The sequence below is a fragment of the Scomber japonicus genome, chromosome 1, assembly GCF_027409825.1.
Source record: "Scomber japonicus isolate fScoJap1 chromosome 1, fScoJap1.pri, whole genome shotgun sequence".
NCBI lineage: Eukaryota > Metazoa > Chordata > Actinopteri > Scombriformes > Scombridae > Scomber > Scomber japonicus.
Genome location: NC_070578.1, coordinates 38,834,399 through 38,854,398, shown reverse-complemented (window position 1 = coordinate 38,854,398; position 20,000 = coordinate 38,834,399). Strand labels below are relative to the sequence as shown.

Genomic DNA, 20,000 nt, shown 5'->3' with positions numbered 1-20,000 from the left:
GTACAAAAAATTAAATATGGCGATATAAGGCGATGTATGTAAACATTTTGGGGTATTAACCATAGACTGTATAAAAGAAATGGACGTAACATCCATGACGTCACCCATTGGTTTATGGACTGCTGCTTGGAAGCCAATAGTTTCGAATCTAGGCAGCGCCATCTTGAAAGTTTCAGGTGCATGCTGGGAAAAATAAAAACACGGATTCTACTTATATGGGCATGAGGCGGGGCCATGGGCGGAGTGGAGAGGTTGCTATGGTTGCGTCCAAATGAACATCATACTGCATTGAAGAAGGCTTTAAACCAGCGATTGAGACCATAAACACATTTTGAAAACGTTTACTGAGGTTAGAAATCAAGTGAGAAGTTGGTGAATTCTCCATTGACTTGTATAGAGACGGTCGCCCCCTGGTGGCCTTTTGATAGAATGCAGCTCTAAGTTACTTCCTGGTTGGCCTCATTTCAGAGGACCGGAGCACCCCACCTGAGAGAAGCTAATGATCTATAGCTTAAATAAAAAGTCAACACAGAAGCTGCTGACAGTTGTTATGAACAAGTCAATGTTTCTCATGTTGATTGAACAAATATGCAGATTAAAGAGTAGTTCTTTTCTCTGTAGATCAACTTCTAATGATCTGTTTTGCTGCGTCAATCTCATTGCTGCTCACTGGCTTTGCTTTACAAAGTGAGAGGAGTTAGTTTGGACGTTAAGTGACTCACAGTTTGAGCTCTTCTGTCAGATCGGCATGAAACTCTCCTGCTTAACATAAACTGTGTTAAAAAGTACCCGGTTCACATTTGGGTGAATTCATCAACTACAGTGTCATGTTTCATTTTACAACTTCAACAAACGTGTCCTCAAATTATTACCACTCTGATTGGTTTCTTCTCCATAGCAACCGTAGCTAAGGCTCATGGGTATTGTAGTATGCTTAGCCAAAACTTCTCCTGCCAAAAATCATGGACCAAAACAAAAAAATTGAAATGGGAATAAAAGAATCAGGGGGGAAACAAAGACACCAGAGACAGAAACTCTCCCACTTCACAACTCTATACATAGATTATCACTCTGACAACAAGGTGCTCGTTGTTTATCTCGCCTACAGAGCTCTGATTGGCTTGCTTGTTTTTCTGAGTTAAACAGCCACGATTTTTTTGAAGACCAATTTAAATAGCTGAAAACAAAATGACAATTAGACAAAGATTCGGGCATCTGGAACCAGTCAACTGATTCATTTTTTATTATATTTTTATTAATCAGTAGTTGATGAATAAGCCTGATCCATCGTCAAGTACCTTTTCTGCACCCAGCCAGCATGTCCATGTGGGTCCCATAAGGGTTCAATTTGGGCTGCAAATATGGGTCCCAAGTGGGTTTGTCCACAGTTTCCATGGTAACCCCACCTGTGTTTGCCCATAGTGGGTTCTGACCAGGCGGGAAGTTCTGGTCCTCTGAAATGAGGCCAACCAGCTGAAGTAACTTAGAGCTGCATTCTATCAAAAGGCCACCAGGGGGCGACGGTCTCTATACAAGTCAATGGAGAATTCACCAACTTCTCACTTGATTTCTAACCTCAGTAAACGTTTTCAAAATGTGTTTATGGTCTCAATCGCTAGTTTAAAGCCTTCTTCAATGCAGTATGATGTTCATTTGGGACATTTTGGCCTCCCTGATTTTATATGTGACGATAAAGCAGGGTATGCATTAGGGCGTGGCTACGTCCTGATTGACAGGTTGATTGACCAATGTCCTCGAGATCCAGCCCTCGTAACCATAGCAACCTCCCCGCTCCGCCCATGACCCCGCCTCATGCCCATATAAGTAGAATCTGTGTTTTTATTTTTCCCAGCATGCACCTGAAATTTTCAAGATGGCGCTGCCTAGATTAGAAACTATTGGCTTCCGAGCAGCAGTCCACAAACCAATGGGTGACGTCACGGATGTTACATCCATTTCTTTTATACAGTCTATGTTCAAGCCCCATGTCCACTCAGTACCCATGTAGCTCAAATCTAACCCATGTGGGGCCCTCATGACATGCTGGCTGGGTATTGTGCCATTTTTATGTCCCCCTGAATAAGTGCAGTAAATAATAAGTATCATGTTCTCTTGTGTATTGGCTAATATTCAGTATCATGATGAGGACATCCCTACCTTTTAGTCTTCCTCCCACTCTGTGTCCCTGCTTTTCTTCCACATCTATTCTTTCATTGCCACCCATTGTCTTGATCTTCTTCTTCTACAGTATCTATCTGATTCTCCTCTCCTCATTCTCTCCTCTCCTTCGGGGAGCTGCTCTGTTATCTATTTATATCGTGCGGCCTGGAAAGAAAGCAGACGGGAGAGAGCAGAACAGAAAGGAGCAGCCATTACACTCTCTGTACAATCGCCACACTTTGAATCCTGTCACCCCCCCCCCCCCCCGCTCCCCCTCCTCCCTTCTTCCTCCTGTGCTTCTCCTGCTGCCTTACATTCCTCCATCGATAACAGCCTCTCCTTCAGTTTCCAGTTCTTTAACACGTCCACTGTTCACCCTCAGTCATGTTTGACCCTTTGCACCTCTTCTCTCTCTCAACTTCTATTTCAGTCTCTTTTTTTTAACAGCTCTGAACCTCTCTCCTGTCTCTTTCTCTTTCTCTCCTCTCTCTCTCTCTCTCTTTCACACCCACCACCATTTGTTCTGTCTTCTCACTGTATTAACTCTTCTCTCTCTTCTGTGTGCTTGTGCAGGCCAATCTGAGGAAGTTCATGGACCTCATCCAGCACAATCAGGTGGACAAGGTGTCGAAGCTGTTGGAGAGAGGCTTCGATCCCAACTACCATGACAGCGAGACTGGTGGTAAGGCTGCATACTGTACAAGCACTGACAAATAAAGGATCAGCCTGTCTATTTTCTAGCCTCATGTGCAGAACCAAAGCGACATTATTATTATTAGTATTATTATTATTATTATTATTATTATTATTATTAGTATTAGTATTATTATTGGCATTATAGATCAGAAATCTATATTACTAAAGCAGTACAAAGGAGACTTCTAACATTGACATATGATTACAAACTCTACTATACAATATCCAAATATCATCAAACATATCAAATACAATATAGTAAAAGGCTTTTTTAACCTGTACATAGTGTTCAAGGTCAAATTTAAGAGCTTTAAAAACACTCTACACACATTTCTTTTAGCTGGACTTTTCCTAATGTGACCCACAGTATACAAAATGGAAATAAAATTCATAATTTTTTTTTTATTTTTGTGCAAGTGAAACGTTATTTAAAAGAAAAATCCAAAATCAACATTCAAACATGTTTATATTCTTCATATTCTAAAAATATATATTCTATATATTTATATACTTCATATTCTCCTGGATCATAAAATAGTGATTGTGAATGTCTTTAAAAAAAATCATAAATAAATAGAATCAGTTTACTCTCTGACAGCTTCATTAAAGTAAGAATAAATATGTGTTCTGAGTTTGGCATACCACAGAAAAGTGTGTTGTTAACCACCCTGCCAAATTTGAATGATTAAAAAAATCGCCAAATATATGAAATTAGGCTTCAAAGTTGTATAAAAATCAGCCTCTTTCTCTGCTCCCAAACGCTGAAGCCCCGCCCCCTACCTACCTACCTAAGTGTCACCTGTCAATCAAAGTCACCACCTCTACCAGAAACATGGAGGCTACGTCTGAGAGCTTTGTGCTGCTAACTCAGCTGCTAACTTAGCAGCTAGCTCGGTGGCTAACTCAGCTAACTGGCTAACTGTAGACTGTAGTAGTAGTAGTGTGAGCTGAATGTATTTATACCTCTACAGCAGCAGGGGCGGGTTTATGCTAATCACTAAATCCTGAACACAGAAATGTTGAAACACAGTTTGTGAAGCCTAGCTCCACAATTCAAATCTAAATGGTTGAAATGCTTTTTACACCTTTTTTAGAAATACGTTTATGACCTATTTAATGTGTTTAGAAGAAAATGTCTGAATTCACTTTACACGGTCTTTAATGTGTTTTGCATATAATAGTTGGCAGGGTAGTATTTGTGGATAATTTTTAAACATGTGTGGGGAAGCATCCAAACTTTCTTCCAATCAATATTATAAACAAAGCGGCTCCAATATGCAGTGGCATACGGAGTAGTGATGATAGTAGCACAACAAGCTAGGGAAGCTTCCTGTCTGCTCATGCACAGTAACGGGTTACTAACTGGAGATGTTTCTAAATAAGCTACGGTAACTGCTGCCGTCATGGATGAAGGAGCACCCATGAAAGCTCAGTAGCATTGGTGTATTTGAACAACAATGGAGGTCTATGGCTCAGAGGAATACGATATATCAGGCTCTGGATACACACACACATAATACCTGTAAGTAGATCAGTTCATGGTTGGGTTGGCTCCAAAACATGAATAAATAAATAATACAGTAAATAAAATATAGTATATATAGTATATGTATATAATATATATACAAATAAAACATGTACTTGGTATGAGCCTGTCAAACTTAAAAGTACTTTATTTTAAATGTGAGTTTTTATTTGTGTGCAGTGAGTCACACAAAAGCTGGAACAAAGGAGCAATTCATCAGTTTCTCCAGAGTCTCGTTCCACCAGTCTGACCATCAGTATTCCCAATTTAACTTCCTGTCATCCTCCCGGGTCTAATTGACCCCATCTGTTTTGACTGTTCCTTCCTTCCTTCCTTCCTTCCTTCCTTCCTTCCTTCCTTCCTTCCTTCTTTCCTTCCTCCTTCCAAATTTCTTTCTTCCTTCTGTCCTTCCTTCCTCTCTCCCTCCTTATTTCCTTCCTTCCTTCCTCCCTCCCTCCCTCCTTATTTCCTTCCCTTCTTATTTCCTTCCTTCATCCTTTCTTTCCTCCCCCCTACCATCCTCCCTTCCTTCTTTCCTCTGTCCTTCCTTCCTTCTTCCCTTCCTTCCTTCATTCCCTCCTTCCTTCCTCCCTCATTTCCTTCCTTCTTCCTTCCTTCCTTCCTCCCTCCTTTCTTTCCTTCCTTCCTTCCTTCCTTTCTTCCCTTCCTTCCTCCCTCCTTTCTTTCCTTCCTTCCTTCCTTCCTTCCTTTCTTTCCTTCTTCCTAACTTCCTGCCTTCCTTCTTCCACCCTCCTTTCTTTCCTTCCTTCCTTCCTTCCTTCCTTCCTTCCTCCCTCCTTTCCTTCTTTCTTCCTCCCTTCCTTCCTTGACTCGAGGACAACAGGAGGGTTTAGCCAAGCAGCTGATCCAGGAACAATTCCAGCAAAGGTGTTTAGACTCTCACAGTGAGGCCACTTACTGTTTCCTGTACAGGTGTAGCTAACTGTGAGGGGATGAGGTTACCTGTACAGTATGTAGGTTAATGGGTAATGAGAGACAGGTGGGTTTCATTTCCACAGGATGTAGTCGTTCCTTGAAAAGTCCATCTGAGAAGTTTTGACCCAGATCGGACATTGACTTCTTAAAGGGGCCGAAGGGTCTAATAGAGCTTCTGCCATGATTATGACACACTACAGGGAAAGGCTCTGTTAGAAACCTCATCCTTTCCTACTACTCGTACTAACTCTGACGTCATGTGAAGTATGTAGTGTGTTTCAACTGCGTAGTGATTTAGAGTATGTGAGAAGTTCCTGGATGGTTTACTAGATTCTCCAGAAATGCAGAGTATGCATCAAGAGCTGACTACTCACACTCACATTACCCAAGATGCAACGCTACTACTCACACTCACATTACCCAAGATGCAACGCTACTACTCACACTCACATTACCCAAGATGCAACGCTACTACTCACACTCACATTACCCAAGATGCAACGCTGCTACTCACACTCATATTACCCAAGATGCAACGCTACTACTCACACTCACATTACCCAAGATGCAACGCTACTACTCACACTCACATTACCCAAGATGCAACGCTACTATTCACACTCACATTACCCAAGATGCAACGCTACTACTCACACTCACATTACCCAAGATGCAACGCTACTACTCACACTCACATTACCCAAGATGCAACGTGCTACTACTCACACTCACATTACCCAAGATGCAACGTGCTACTACTCACACTCACATTACCCAAGATGCAACGCTACTTCTGAAAAAAACGGTGGTTTCAAGTTAGCTACAGCGATGGTATGTTCGGTTCCTGTTTTCAAAATAAAAGCACCAATTCTATCGTTACGGTTTTCTTAATAATAAAATGCATTGTGGGTAATCGTGTAGTTTACTACAGTGTAAACGGTCTGCTTACTATCTGGTCCTTTAGTGTGTAGGATGGAAGTATGTAGTGTGTAGTATAGAAGTATATACTATAGAAGTATGTAGTATGTAGTATAGAAGTATGTAGTATAGAAGTATGTAGTGTGTAGTATGCGGTTTCGAACAGACCTATAGTCTCTCACTCATTTATTCCACATCTGTCCGTCCTGATGGAGGGATTCCTTCCTCTGTTGCTCTTCTTGAGGTTTCATTTTATTTCCCTGTTAAAGACGATGCTGCATGTTTCCAGACTGCAGAAAGCCCCCCGAGGCAAAATGTGAGATTTGTCAAATAAAATTGACTTGACTCGACCTGCTAAGACACACAACATAAAGTCTCACTTACCAGTTGAGTTGTGGTATTGAGGCATTCAGAGACTCCAGTGTTGGTTTAGTATGCTGTTCAAGGTTTTCTAGTTTAAACATTATATTGGGTTTAACAGCGATGTCTCTTCCCAGAAACATTACCTCAGAAAATACACAAACGCCGACGGCAACAGTGTTCCTCGAGCTGTTTGCTGAAGGAGAAATAGTCTGGAGGAGAGCTGGTGACAGGAAGTTTGGTGGATTATTCAGAATAACTGGAACATTTTCTCTGTTGAATACTTGAAATGTTTTTCTTTAGAGTTTTAAAGACCGTTTCAATGTTAACAGGAAGACAAAATGTGTTAGTCTGTCAGTAAATTTTTCCTTTATGTACTTTAGGTGTTTTAGGAATTCCTTCCTTCCTTCCTTCCTTCCTTCCGTCTGTCCTCCCTCCCACCTTCTCTCCTTCTTTCCTTCCTCCACCCCATTTCTTCATTCCTTCTGTCCTTCCTTCCTCCTCCCTCCTTCCTTCCTTCCTTCCTTCCTTCCTCCCTTCCTCCTTCTCTCTTTCTTTTCTCCCCCCTACCTTCTGCCCTTCCTTCTTTCCTTCCTTCCTCTTTTCCTGGTAAACATATGTATCGTGTAAAGACGCACAAAAATGTCTCTTGGACCCATACCCTCACTCCAACAGGAAGTCGGCCATATTGAATTGAATTTGCGATTTTGGCGTTGTTTGTTTGTTCCCATTTGACTCAGAAGATGCGTCGCGGCAAGTCTCGCTCATTCGTGGCGTGGCGGGGGAGCTTGGGCCCGGTCATCGCTGCTTGCAGCTTTAATATTGTAATTGTAATTGGTTGTATTTATTTTAACATGAACCCCAGGAAGAGTAGCTGTTGCCTGGGTAACAGCTAATTGGGATCCACATAAACTAAACTAAACTAAACTACCAGCTCATCCACTGATTTGGACCACAGTGAACAAAATATAGTGTCTATCTATATATATATTGGAAATAAGCTAAGAGGCAGATACAGTGTCAGAAACCAGGTCACATATTTGCATGTCATGCTACCACAGTGGGAAAGGGTTGACCCTTCAAGAGCCAACAGACTATTAAAACTTCAGGTCTAGTCGATAGTGATAGAAGGGTGATACAGATAGCTGTTTGGCCTCGGTGCCAAAAGTAAATATCAATGATGTGCAGATATTCAAAAAAAGGTAGCAAACAGTTCATTGTCCTCTGGGCAGCAGTGAAGGATTTTATATGTGTTGAGTATCTTCCAGGTGTGAAAATGTGAGGTGTGTAGCCGAGAGAAATGTGTGTATTCAGTCCGCCTGCTGTGTCCTGAGTAAATAGAGTTATTGTAGCCAGAGACTTGGCTCGGTGTTTCCACACACAACCACACTGGGAGGCAGCCAGTGCCCGAAGTAATGAGCTGTGTCCTAATGTCAATGTGTTCTCAACACAGCTCACAAATGTTCCATAAAGGCAAAGCGAGCAGGTGTTTCATGCTACGCTAGGTTAGGATAATAGTTACTATAGTCCTCGTAGGCCCACTTGGAGGCAGAGATTTGTGTCTGGGGGAGACAACAACCAGGCTCGAATAATAAAGTACCATCTCCAGACAGGAACATCCATTCACTTGGACATGACATCATTTGCTGTGCTTTTTTGGCGAACAGCAGATTTTCTTGTCAGGAAATCCCTGAGGAGGAACACAAGCATCTTATTCTAGCAGTCCTCTCAATAGACCGAACAATGAGACTGGATCATGTTGTTCAACTGAGAGATTATTTCTGTGGTCGTCACAAAGCCGTCCTGGAAGAAAGAAACTCTTTAAAACGTGTTTTGGGTGGATTATTGAAAAAGCCCTTTGGGAAATTCATGATAACTAATTTAACTAGGAGTGTCCAAACCAAAAAACAGAGTTAATCTCAAACTAGGGCTGGGTGATAAAACACTAACGGTACATATCGCAAAATAACTTTTCCTCGATAGAAATATGAGACACGGGCGATGCAATGTTGATATAATTAATTTGTACATGTTTTGACAGATATAAGAAGAGCCAATCATAATGAAGTAGCGCCGCACCGAACCAATCATGCTGGAATAGAGCCAGTCAAGTCAGGTTGAAGCTCACAGCACACATGCTATAGTTTGGGCCATAGACATACTGTATATACGTAGACGCCGCATTGACTGCTGCTGCCGATTGGAGCGACGTGCCTACACGCCGGCCATCTTGGTACAGGGCCACTCGCTCCTGCAGTGCATTATGTCTATAGAGGAATGAAGTGTTTGCACTATTAAAAAGTGATTATACATCGCTCCATTGTAATAAAAATAAATAAATAAATAAATAAAATTGCTCAATTGTCAACATATATTCACACGGGTTGTTTGTTACAAATGTCAGACAGACAGACAGACGGACAGACGGATAGAGAGACACGTTTTTAACAAATGAAACCGTTCGGTCGAGATTTCAGTTCTACTTTGAAACTGTGGAGTAGCTCTTACCTCCATAGATATACATGCACTACTGCCTCTGCTAGCCCCGTACCAAGATGATGGCGCTTTAGGCACGCCTCTCCACAGTCAATGCGGCGTCTACGTATATATGTCTATGGTTTGGGCTGCAGCAGTGAGGGGCTGTGAACGGAGATCATAAGCGAGAACTCGAGTGACCAGCTGACTGAAAATGACCAACGACAGATGAAGGTTCAAATGCTGAAGACATGGTGGAAAGGAAGACAGCACACACACATGACCCCCCCCCCCCCCCCCCCTCTGATTAACTGGGTTGTAATCATAACAATGACGACTTGGGTGAGTTTGAAGGTGGCTTTCACCAAGTGGACAAATAGGCATTAGAAGAAGAAGAAGAAGAAGAAGAAGAAGAAGAAGAAGAAGAAGAAGAAGAAGAAGAAGAAGAAGAAGAAGAAGAATCTATGTAGCACCTTTCATTTCACGTTTGTAGAGGTGAAAGGGAAAAATGTCTGTGTGACTTGTAACCTGTGCACCGGACAAAATACCCTCTCCACATCAGCGCCAAGTAATTCAAACCTAATGAAACACCCAACACAAAAGTGACGTAATTATGTGGCGGTGTTTAGCTCAGTGAGTAGAGCACCCGCCCCATGTGTTGAGGCTACAGTCCTCACTGCAGGCGACCCCGGGTCCAATCCCTTGCCGAGCGGTCTTGTCCTGCGTGTCATTGCCCCCTCTCTGCCTCCAGTTTCCTGTCTCTCTCTACTAACCTGTACATTAAAGGCAAAAAGCCCCAAAAAAATAAAAATAAAAAAGTAACGTAATTAATTACTTTGACATTGATTTAACTCAGTTACTTTTTGGTAGAAGTAATGAGTAACTGTAAGTAATTGCCCAACACTGCCTGTTTATACAACTGGTTCAAATGTGTTCTTCTGTACATCTGTCATGTTCAACTTATGACAGAAAATAAATAATAATTAAATCAAAAACAACTTTCTGATGTCTTCACAGCTCACTTATGAGAAACGGAACATTTAAGCTTGACAAAAATAGTAATTTGATTTACATCGTGATTTATATCGATATCGACTGATGACTGATTTTTTCCCATATCGCCCAGCCCTAGCTCACACCAATGCACATGTCCTTGCATACATGTACTTATAATGAGTATTAGTTCATGTTATTGAGGGTGATGTTATCCGTTTAAGTTGAGCCAATGTGAGCAGGAGTAATTCCAATACACATCTGCTCACAGTCTTTAAGAGGGATGGGAATGAGGACTGAAAAAAGAGCACTTTTCACCATATTTTGATGGAACAATTAATATAAAGAGTCAGCTTTGGCAGTGGATGAGAAGTGGTTTTAGAGGTTTATCAACATCAACCTGAATCACCATTGGTATCATTGTAAATAATGTGAATTCAAGCCAAATACAACATCTAAAAAAAGTCAATATATCACAAAAAAAGCTTTTACTTTTGACTTTAACATGAATAATGAAAGTCTTTAAGTGTCCCTGATTTATAAGCCATGCCATCTGAACAGTCATATTGGTGTTTGGATGAGTGTCCAGCTGAAGAGAAATGGGATTCATTGATCTGAAACACTCAAAAGCTTTTAGTTGGAACCAAGCAGCAACTATTATGGGGTAAAGCTGAGACCAGTGAAGCTTTAAGGAGTTCCACTAATGACTGCTAGATGCTCCAGCTGACTCCCATTAAAAAAATAAAAAACTATATTCAGGCTGACCAATTAGAGTGCTGTTGGTCATTTTGGAGATTATTGCTCCATTAATAAGATTTGAAGACTTATACAAGCTTTGATGTTACAGCTGTGATTGACAGTTGGCTCACCTGCTGCTCTCTGATTTACTAAAGGTCTGTGTGTGTAAAAACCAGGCGGGGAGTTCCTGTCCTCTGAAATGAGGCCAACGCGGAAGTAACTTAGAGCTGCATTCTATCAAAAGGCCACCAGGGGGCGACCGTCTCTATACAAGTCAATGGAGAATTCACCAACTTCTCACTTGATTTCTAACCTCAGTAAACGTTTTCAAAATGTGTTTATGGTCTCAATCGCTAGTTTAAAGCCTTCTTCAATGCAGTATGATGTTCATTTGGGACATTTTGGCCTCCCTGATTTTATATGTGACGATAAAGCAGGGTATGCATTAGGGCGTGGCTACGTCCTGATTGACAGGTTGATTGACCAATGTCCTCGAAGATCCAGCCCTCGCAACCATAGCAACCTCCCCGCTCCGCCCATGGCTCTGCTTCATGCCCATATAAGTAGAATCCATGTTTTTATTTTTCCCAGCATGCACCTGAAATTTCCAAGATGGCGCTGCCTAGATTCGAAACTATTGGCTCTGAGCAGCAGTCCACAAACCAATGGGTGACATCACGGATGTTACGTCCATTTCTTTTATACAGTCTATGATTAAAATGTGTGCAAACTTGACATCACTCGCAAAAAATGTGCAAGCTGATCTACTAACGCAGTGCACTGAGGTTTGCCTCTTTCAAATGTGCAAGATAATACACACTGTCCATTTAGTACATTTACTGTAATGAATGTAATATTAGTAGTTTACCGTAATGAATGTAATATGAGGCGTTTCAAATCCAGTCTGCAAAACACAGGGAGGAGAAAATGTAAATATGTTATTTAGCACACGCATTGTGATTTACCACACCTGAAGGTAATGTTGCTACGGTAACTGCGTCTATACATAATACCTTTTTGAAGGGCAGATCTAGCTCTGGGTGCAAAAAGGATCGATTGCAGGTATAACGTTTGACGGGACACATTTCAATACTACTTGGTATCAGTTTATTTCGATCGAGCACTGATACCCAGCCCTAGTGATGTCACACCATGCTACATCCATCCCTTATATACAGACTATAGTTGCAACACTGCAGGTAGAGTAGGATGAGCTGGCAGTCTGGGTATTATCCTTTCTTAAGTGGATCTGTTTTCCTCGCAGTGTTGTTGGGAGACGGGATTATATACTCACAGAAACGATTTACTAATTATCTAAAGCAGCCTGTATTTAAAGTCTCATAATAATCATTTGGTAACCACGGGCTGGTTTAAGTGCTTATTGACTTCACCTGAGTATTACAGGAACTATTGTGTTTTATTTATGACAATTTTTAATGAATATGTCAAGTGGTTGCAGGTGCTCTTAACACAGCAGCAAATATTGAATAGAAAAGCTGGTCAGTTGAGGCAAATAAAGGTGGAGCTGAGAGGAGAAATGGTTATTAAATAGAGAATTGAGGTTATCTTAATGGGCTTAGAGAGCTATTATTGAATGAATGCCTTACTGCTGGAGGGGATGGAGAGGGGTGGAGGGGAGGGGAGGGGGGTCCTGTTGATTAGCACTCTTGTTACTCAGCTTTTACAAGTTATTGATTCCAGCTGTCCAACAAAAAAGCTCCCCGAAAACGAAATAAAAACACTTGTCTCCCAGCTGCTCGTGTCAGAACACAGTCGGCACAGTCGGAGAAATCAAGGCCCCTTATGCTCCTGCTGTCATTCATCCTCCTACAATGCGAGTAATAACTTTCCCACACTTGACAATTGCCAGACTAATCTCCCACTGCAAACACAAGGGTTTAATTTCTTTTTGGTAAATGTTCACTTTGATCCTTATTTCATCACACTCACTCATGCTCTGTTTTTTTTTGCCAATCCCCCTCGTAACCACGGGAGTCTTTGACATTAAGTGTTTCATTAAAAACAAATATGTTGCTGCAGCTGCTTCACATTTAAACGGCGATAAAGTAGATATAAAAACGAGCTAATTTCATTATCAAATTATGCAAACTGCTATGGGAGTAATCCAGAGAAAGCTGTAATATGTCCTCAACAACAACAGTAACTCAATGAAGAGGACGTATGATGCTTTGAATTGTGATTTTCTGTTATTTCTGTGCTCCACATATTGAAGTTAAAAACTGTGTAAAGTGAATTCAGACATTTTCTTCTAAACACATTAAATAGGTCATAAATGTATTTCTAAAAAAAGGTGTAAAAAGCATTTCAACCATTTAGATTTGAATTGTGGAGCTAGACTTCACAAACTGTGTTTCAACATTTCTGTGTTCAGGATTTAGTGATTAGCATAAACCCGCCCCTGCTGCTGTAGAGGTATAAATACATTCAGCACACATTACTACTACTACAGTCTACAGTTAGCCAGTTAGCTGAGCTAGCCGCTGAGTTAGCCGTCGTGTTAGCCGCTGAGTTAGCCGCCGAGCTAGCAGCTGAGATAGCAGCAGAAAGCTCTCAGACGTAGCGTCCATGTTTCAGGTAGAGGTGGTGACTTTGATTGACAGGTGACACTTGGTAGGGGGCGGGGTTTCAGCGGACTCGGAGGCCACGCCCACACCGTTTGGTAGCAGAGAAAAAGATTGAGTTTTACACAACTTTGAAGCCTAATTTCATATATTTGGTGATTTTTTTTAATCATTCAAATTTGGCAGGGTGGTTAACAACACACTTTTCTGTGGTATGTCAAACTCAGAACACATATTTATTCTTACTTTACACAGACTTTTGTAACTTATGTAAAATTGCTCCCTGTAAGTCAAAAGCAATGTGTCATATGGTGCTGTTACATTTTAGATTTGCTGGACCTTTTACTTCATTCTGCTGAACTTTGACCTTTTGTCCTCATTCATACACATGTTTCTGTGCCATCTAGTGGTCGCTAAAGCACATTACAGTGTAAAAATCAGTGTGGAAATGAGACAACAAAGTTGTAGTTTGATACAAATTTGACTAATTTTAGCGAAAACAACAAGCTATAACACTGCAAATTTTTCTTTATTGTCATTGGTGTTAATGTAAGGAAATAAATAGTTTGAGTAGAGTCCCATAATATTAATATAGAGCTGGAGATGTGCGGAATATGTCCTCTTTAAGTCACACTTTGCTTATAAGCATGCATACTGAGTCAGTTTATAATATATAATATAAATACCCTTCATTTTCCTTAAAATATTGTGATATAATTTTGAGTTCACACTGGAAAAATCAATAAATCAATAAGTCAGTAGGCGTTCTGTTGTCTAAAATGTAAAGCACAGAAGAAAAAGAGAGGAGCTGTTTATCAGTAAATAATGAATGAACTACGGTCAGACAGTCACAGGAAGTTCTCATTAGAAACAAACACAGCTTTAAATCTCTCTGGTATGCAATGCTAAAGTATGTTGATTCATGGCGACTGCAGAATCGAACTAACGGGGGTGTGAAACTGGAACGCGGGCCGTCGTCTCACTCTGAGTGTCTTGTTTTGATGACCTCATTTAGAGAGGACACATCTAATCATGTCTTAATTACACACAAGTCTTTTTTTTTTTTCATGACTCTAATTAGTTGTGACAGACAATTGACCTGCTTTAATCAGCCTGGTTCAAACATCAGAGTAGAAAAGAGGAAACAACAACCTGAGAGCTTCCCCATACATCATTCATTTAAAGCAGGGGTGTCAAACATGAGGCCCGTGGGCCAGAACTGGCCCGCCGAGGGGTGCGATCCGGCCCATTTTCCTTTCTGTGTTCTTTTCCTTCCTGTCTTTCTTCCTTCCTCCCTACCTTCCTTTTTTCCTTCCATCTGTCCTTCCTCCCTACCTTCCCTTTTTCCTTTCTTCGTTCCTTTGTTCCTTCTGTTCTTCCTTCCTTCTTTCCTTCTTTCCTTCCTGCCATCTGTCCTTCCTACCTTCCTGTTTTCTTTTCTTCATTTGTTTGTTTGTTCCTTCCTCCGTTTCTTCCATCTGTCCTTCTTCCCTTTCTTCCTTTGTTTCTTCCATCTGTCCTTCTTCCGTTTCTTCCATCTGTCCTTCCTCCCTTTCTTCCTCCGTTTCTTCCATCTTTCCTTCCTTCCTTCTGTCTCTCCTTCCTACCTTTCTTCCCTCTTTCCTTTTGTCTGTCTGTCTTTCCTTCCTTCCCTTCTTATTTCCTTCCTTCCTTCCCTCCATCTTTTTAATGATCTGGCCCACATCAGATCAAATTGGCCCTTGAATGAAAATGAGTTTGACTCCTCTGTTTTAGAGGCTAACTTCATTCACATTCACATTTTATTTACAGCAGTTTATTTGAACTCTGGATCATAACCTCCTTTTATTCCTTTCTTTTATTTGAGCTCAAGCAGGTGAGTGTAGTGTTGCTTGAACCTGAATGTCCGCCACTTAACCGCAGCAGTGAACAGGCTAAAGAATGAGTCTCAGATGTGTTTCAAGTGTTTTTCAGTGCTGCTGTTTGTCATAGCAACTCAACTCCAGGAAACAAACTCTAAAAAATATCTTTTATTTGATGCAGCTGCAAGTCACCCTCAGCTAAAGTTCATTTTAAGTATAGTGAGTATACTACGGACCATGTACAGTTTAGTAATTTAATACCTCTATGGACTAAACTGGAACATTTTTAAGTTCATAAAAGTAAACTTTAACCCTCCTGTTGTCCTCGAGTCAAGAAAGGAAGGGAAGGAGGAAGAAGGAAGGAAGGAAAGGAGGGAGGGAGGAAGGAAAAGAGGAATGGATAAAGGAAAGGAAGGAAGGAAGGATGGAAGGGAGGAAGGAAGGATGGGAGGGAAGAAGGAGGGAGGGAGGAAGGAAGGACAGAGGAAGAAAGGAAAAGAGGAATGGATAAAGGAAAGGAAGGAAGGAAAGAAGGAGGGAGGAAGGAAGGAGGAAGGAAGGGAGGAGGGAAGGAAGGAAAGAAAGAAGGGAGGAAGGGAGGAGGGAAGGAAGGTAAGAGGAAGGAAGGAAGGATGGAAGGAGAGAGAGAGAGAGAGAGAGAGAGAGAGAGAGACTTGAAAATACATGGATCATTAAAGAGACTGGGAATTACAATCAAACAAAAACACAGAATAATGAAGATTAATAAAACAGTGGAGTATAATCAATATAATTTGGATAAACCTTACAGCTTGGCACAGAGACAGTTTTAATTAAGGTCCCTCCTTCCTTCCTTCCTCCTTCCTTTGCTTCCTTCTTCCTCCCTCCCTTCTATCCTTCCTTCCTTCTTCCTTCTTTCCTTCCTTTTTCCTTCCTTCCACCTTTGTGTCGTCCTCTTGTCGTCTGTTTTGACTGTTCCTTCTTCATTCCCTTTCTTCCCTTCCTTCCTTTCTCCCTCCCTCCTTCTCTCTTTCTTTCCTCCCCATACCTTCCTTTTTTCCTTCCTTTTTCCCTTCTGTCCTTCCTTCCATCTGTCCTTCCTTCCTTCCTTCCTTCCTTTTGCCTGTCTTACCTTCCTTCCCTTCTTCCCTCCTTCCTTCCTTCCTTGAAGATGAAACCTGCAGGAAGAGAAAGAGAGGAGAGACTGACAGAAAGGCAGCAGATAACAATGTTAGAAGGAATATGTAAAGTAGAAAGAAATAATAATAAATGATAAAAATCAGTCAAACTAAACAGAGTAACAGCTGTTCAGTCTTCAGCTTCTCTCCACATGAAAGTCACATTCACATGAAGTGGCTTTTGATTAAGAAGTGTTTTGATGTTTTAAAGTTTTGTTCTACTTTATTTTATTTTTGTAATTATTATAATCTGTTTCTTCTGTCTTTTGATCTTTTTAACCTAGTTTTAGTCCAGCTTTTATTCAACTTTATCTCTTTGATTTGTCTTTTTACTCAAACTTTTAATAACACTTTACTTTCACTCTCTCATATTTTTATTTATTTATTCATTTATTTTACTTTATTACATTTTTTAAAACATTTGTATCGTCCTTATTGTCTCTCACATGCATTAATGTCCATTTTTCTTTTCTTTTTTCATAGATTTTATCCGTTTTCTTTATTTTGTCATTTGTTCTGTCTTATTATCAGCTTGTCAATGAACTGTGAAGCACTTTGAACTATATTAACCTTTATGAAAGCTTTAGCTGCTGTATAAATAAATACAGATAAATGATAGGGATGCTCGATATTGACTTTTCTGCTGATATCCAACTTTCCGATATTCCCCAACTCTTAATTTCCAATACCGATATATTCATAACAAATCTCCTATTGTGGAATTAACACATTATGCCTCATTTTACTGTGATGCTCCACTGGATGCAAACATGAATGCAACATGGCTTTCTACATGTAAACACTGTCTGTGCAAAATAATCAAAAAAAGATCAGCTTCAACTTAAGTTATGGAAAAAAAGTGCCAATATGTCACTGCTATATTTATTACGCTGCTCTGCCGTCATTGCAAATTACAAATGTACTATAGCTCCAAACCACAGACATAAGAGGCGGGACCTTTACAGGAAGTCCTCTCACGTGCTCCTCTCAGCTGTTGTGTCTCCAGCAGAGTAGCACCCAGATTTTTATTTTTTTCTTGCTATCAATAAAATTTTATTGACAATAATAATTCAGTACAAAAGCAGTTATTAATGTACATTACAAAGCAATGAACAGCAGCCAGGGGGGTTATTCAAATAAATACAGTAAATATAGAGCACAGATTACATGTTTTGACAGCTTTCTTATTATTTGAGTCATAGATGCTCTGGATGAATTGTTTCGTTTCCCTTTGAAATGTCAAAAAACAGGTTTGAGTGACTAAATTTAGCTTTGTGTATATGATATTTCCCTAGTATCATTATTAGATTTATGACATACAGTTCTTTCTGTTTTTTACTTTTGACATCATGGACACCAAAAAGTACATTGTTCCAGTCCAAAGACAAATCTGAATAAATCTTCAATGTGACATGACGTATTACGTCTTTCCAGAAGGTGGCAGTGGAGTGACAGTGCCAGAACAGGTGCATCACAGACTCAGACTCACACAGAGAACAGTTCACACATATATCTTTCTTAAATTTTAACAAATAGGCTAATGTTTGGCAGGGTGTAGTAGGCTATCTATGAATCAGTCTGTAAGACCAGAGTAGCACCCAGGTAGGACCCACCGGACTCTGACGGTGACGTCACAGAGGCAACTCACCGAAAACATAACAGAGAAAATGACAAGGAGGAGGTAAACCCATGGGTGAACCTCGTTTCTGTTAATGTGTTCGTGTACATGACGGTGGACGCTATGAACTTGTTAGCAACGGTTAGCAACGGTTAGCAGCGGTTAGCAACGGTTAGCAGCGGTTAGCGACGGTTAGCGCCCCAGGAGTCTAGTGTGTTGTTGTTGTTATACGTCATGAAGCGCGTGCCGGTAAACGTTCCATGCTGCGTTCAGGCAGACTCGGAAATGCTGAAACCTACTGAAAAACCATCGGTTATAAAAACCTGATACCGATACTTCCCGATATTACATTTTAAAGTAAATATCGGCCGATAATATCTGACATCCCTAATAAATATAGATAAATACTGAGGCAAAAACAGTGCATTGATTTTTTTTTGACAAGGCTGGAATCACTGTTTTTACACCCCTAAATCTCTCACCAGTGTTTTTTTCAGTGCTGTAATGTAGTTTTAATCAATCAGCAGACAGAAACCAGCTTGTCTGATTCCTGTGTTACTTATTATCACGTTATTTACTTGTTTCAACCTGCAAGTTTCCAGAAAAATAATAAGAATCCAAACGTCTGGCTCCCCTGCTGATGTTGCTTTGCAGGAGGGATAAGATATCTGGTTATTAAACATCTGCATCATGTGACTTAACAAGCTGTAGTTTATGTGTAATTGAACCATGTGAACTTCATCAAAAGCAAACAGGGAAAAAAGCAACAAAGCAAACTTTTCCCTGGTGGATCGTACCGAGGAAAAACAAACTTTGTCATCACAGCTTCAGCATCGGTCCCTGGAGAAGTGTGTGTGTGTGTGTGTGTGTGTGTGTGTGTGTGTGTGCGCTCCTGCTGTTTTATTGCCAGAGGTCATTTAAATCTCAGTATGAGTCTGAGTATGTTTCATGTTCACTCAGAAATAAACAACCAGGAAGAGAAACACTTACAGACAATTCCTTTAAATTAAAAAGCAAACCTGCAGCATGTTTTTCTACCTGCTGTCTGTCTCAGATATATTACATTATAAACATTATTACTGTCCTTTCACAATAAATGACTGGCCTAATACGACTACAACTACTACTACTACTGATAATAATAATAATAATAATAATAATAATAATAGAGTTTATAGAGCGCTTTTAACAAAACTCTAAAACTAGCATTATTACTGTCCTTTCACAATAAATGACTGGCCTAATAATAATAATAATGATAATAATAATACATGTATTTTATAGAGTGCTTTTAACAAAACTCAAAGACTCTTTACAGAAACAAAGACAAATTAAAACATTATAACCATACAGAATAAATGAAAACACAATCAATAAAAGCAATAAAAGAGCAGATTTAAAAAGGTGGGTTTTAAATTTGTTGTAATTATTTTACAGTAAAGTATATTAAAATCACAGGAAGGAAGGAAAGAAGGGCAGAAGAAAGAAAGGGAGGGAGGAAGGAAAGGAAGGAAGGAAGGAAGGAAAGAAGGACAGAGGAAAGAAATGGAGGGAGGAAGTAAAGGAAGGAAGGAGGGGAAGAAAGAAAGAGGAAGGAAGGAAGGAAGGAAAGAAAGACAGAGGAAAGAAAGGGAGGGAGGAAGGAAAGGAATGAAGGAGGGAAGGAAAGAAGGAGGAAAGAAGGAAGGAAAGAAGGACAGAGGAAAGAAAGGGAGGGAGGAAGGAAAGGAATGAAGGAAAGAAGAAGGACAGAGGAAATAAGGAAGGGAGAAAGGCAGCTTACTGTAAAATCCAGAATAAATGTGTTGCAAAAGTGTGATTACGGTATTTTATTGTGAAAATCTACTGTAAAAACCTGCTGATTGTTAACAGTGTACAATACTAAACACATTCTCTGTAACTTCCTCTCTCCTCTCCTCTCTTTTTTTCCCAGAGAGTCCGTTGACGTTTGCAGCACATCTGGACAACGTGGTGGAGATGATCAAGCTGCTGAAGAGCGGA

At 40.3% G+C, this 20,000-nt stretch overlaps 1 protein-coding gene across 1 annotated transcript in view; it reads left to right on the top strand.

Annotated features, from left to right (window-relative positions):
- LOC128366701 (SH3 and multiple ankyrin repeat domains protein 2-like) overlaps positions 1-20,000 on the top strand; it is a 164,873-nt gene that overhangs the window by 24,686 nt on the left and 120,187 nt on the right. The window contains exons 4-5 of the mRNA XM_053327491.1: positions 2,734-2,842; positions 19,933-20,000. The exon at positions 19,933-20,000 is cut by the window's right edge and continues 84 nt beyond it. Coding sequence (XP_053183466.1) covers positions 2,734-2,842; positions 19,933-20,000 — 177 coding nt within the window. The remainder of the gene's footprint in view (positions 1-2,733; positions 2,843-19,932) is intronic.